The sequence below is a fragment of the Tupaia chinensis genome, unplaced genomic scaffold, assembly GCF_000334495.1.
Source record: "Tupaia chinensis unplaced genomic scaffold, TupChi_1.0 Scaffold143651_1, whole genome shotgun sequence".
NCBI classification, from domain to species: Eukaryota; Metazoa; Chordata; class Mammalia; order Scandentia; family Tupaiidae; genus Tupaia; species Tupaia belangeri.
Window position 1 is genome coordinate 2,653,919 of NW_006203500.1, and position 1,950 is coordinate 2,655,868.

The 1,950-nt window shown below is 53.1% G+C and overlaps 1 protein-coding gene across 1 annotated transcript in view; it reads left to right on the forward strand.

Moving 5' to 3' along the window:
- Positions 1-7: 7 nt before the first annotated feature.
- SMC1B (structural maintenance of chromosomes 1B) overlaps positions 8-1,950 on the forward strand; it is a gene marked incomplete at its 5' end in the record, with an annotated part of 88,127 nt that continues 86,184 nt past the window's right edge. Inside the window, one exon of the mRNA XM_006164637.1 lies at positions 8-47. Within this exon, the coding sequence (XP_006164699.1) occupies positions 8-47 (40 nt within the window). The remainder of the gene's footprint in view (positions 48-1,950) is intronic.

A 1,950-nucleotide genomic window follows, 5' to 3' on the forward strand; every position in this document is an offset into this window, starting at 1 on the left:
GTGTCCCTCCAGGAGTTTCACCTGCATCATCGGCCCCAACGGCTCCGGTAATGCTGCCCCCGCCACGCTCCGCCCGAGGGGGTGCGAGGGCACTGCGGGCGCCGGCAGCCCCCGGCCTTCGCCTCCGACCCGGCCCAGCGTCCTGCGGGCCCGGCCTGGCCCAGCTTCGCCTCCGACCCGGCCCAGCGTCCTGAGGGCCCGGCCTGACCCAGCTCCGCTTCCTGAAGCTCCCAGCCCTACCCTCACCCCAGCCCACCCCGGCCACCTCGGCCGACCCAGCCCCGCGTCCTGAGGGCCCGGCCCCGCCCCGCGTCCTGGGGGCCCAGCCCCCCACCCGGCTCCGCTTCCTGAAGCCCCAGCCCGACCCTCACCCCGACCCTCACCCCGGCCTATCCCGGCCCACCTCACCCGACCCGGCCCCCTGTCCTGAGGGCCCGGCCCGACCCTCACCCCGGCCCACCTCGGCCCAAGCTTCAGCCCTACCCTCACCCCCAGCCCACCTCGGCCTGACCCTGGTCCTTCACCCCCAACCCTGAGTCCACCCTGGGTCCTCTTCCTCTTTGCTCTTGTTCCTCCTACCCTGTGGACTTATGTCCTCAGTTGAAGACGCCTGTCCTCTGCTGTCCAAAGATTTAAGTGGCTGGAGCTATTGAGGAGGAAGTTGGTTCTTGGGAGCCTGAACAACCACCAGGGTCCAAGACACCTTTGACCCGGGAAAATAGTGACAATGACCCTTTTCATTAAGGTTTTACTAAGTCCCTGGTCCCATTTGTTTATCCCTAACAAATGGGCATCATCCCTATTTTATAGTTTAAGAAACTGACCATTCAAAGAGGCTGATTAACTTGCCAAGGTCACCCAGTTAGTGGCAGAGCCTGGACGTGAATCCAAGCCTGGCCAGAAGTCCCACCGCATAGTGAAGGGAAACCAGAGAAGGAATGACTTGAGCAGGTGGAGTGGGGCCTAAAATGACAGTCCTTCAAGATTGTCCCTAACACATGCCTCTTCCTGGTGCTCTCAGCTCAGAAACCAGACAGGAGTTGAGAGTTAACTGTTGCCTCTGTGCACCAATTTGACAAACATGAATGGAACACTTAAAATATGTACTTTCCTAACACGCGAAACCTGGAGTATAATTATGGTAGAACCAATGTGAAGTTTCTGTTGCCCTGCGGAAATAGCTGTTTAAATGTGCTCTTTTACACTTAGTACATGTGAAACTATCAGAACTTAGAAATACATATTTGATGGTTTCCTTGCCTTTTCATTCACACTTTATTCTGTTACTGGAAAGACCGAGAAAAGGTGTTTATTATAAGCATTCAGTACTCTTAGCCTAGCTAACCTTCTCCACTCATAGGTCAAGAGGCCACTGGACCCATAACCAGTTAGTTTTAACTGGTGATTATGTGAAGGGTTGCTCAGTTTTTTATTTATTTGGGTCATCTGAAAAGTCATCATGCATTTTTGCATAGAAAAACAGAACAATACATTATTACCATCTCCCCTAGAGGATGATTTCTCACTTTCTGTCTCTGGTGAGTGCACACACCCTATAGCAAAAAATCTCTCTTTAAAAAAACAAAAACCCCAAATCAGGACCAGCAGATGGCATAATGGCTACGACGTTGGACTCCCATGTAGTCAACCGCAGTTTGAGTCCTGGACCCAGTGGCTTAAACTCACGCCAAGGCATTTTATCATTAAGAATGACTATCTTGGGCCATTCGGTGACGTGGTAATTAAAGTGGCTGAATCCCACAGGACTGTGTGGTTTGAGAACCAGAAAACACACTAGGCACATGTGTGTGCATGCCCAAGATCCCGAGAGGAGAATGAAGGAGAAGGGATTGCGTTGTGGCCATCATCCCTGGTGGTGATTTCTTGCTTTCTGTCTCTTTCGGACGAGCGCACGTGCTCTATGGCAAACCCCCCCCCCAAAAAAAAAAT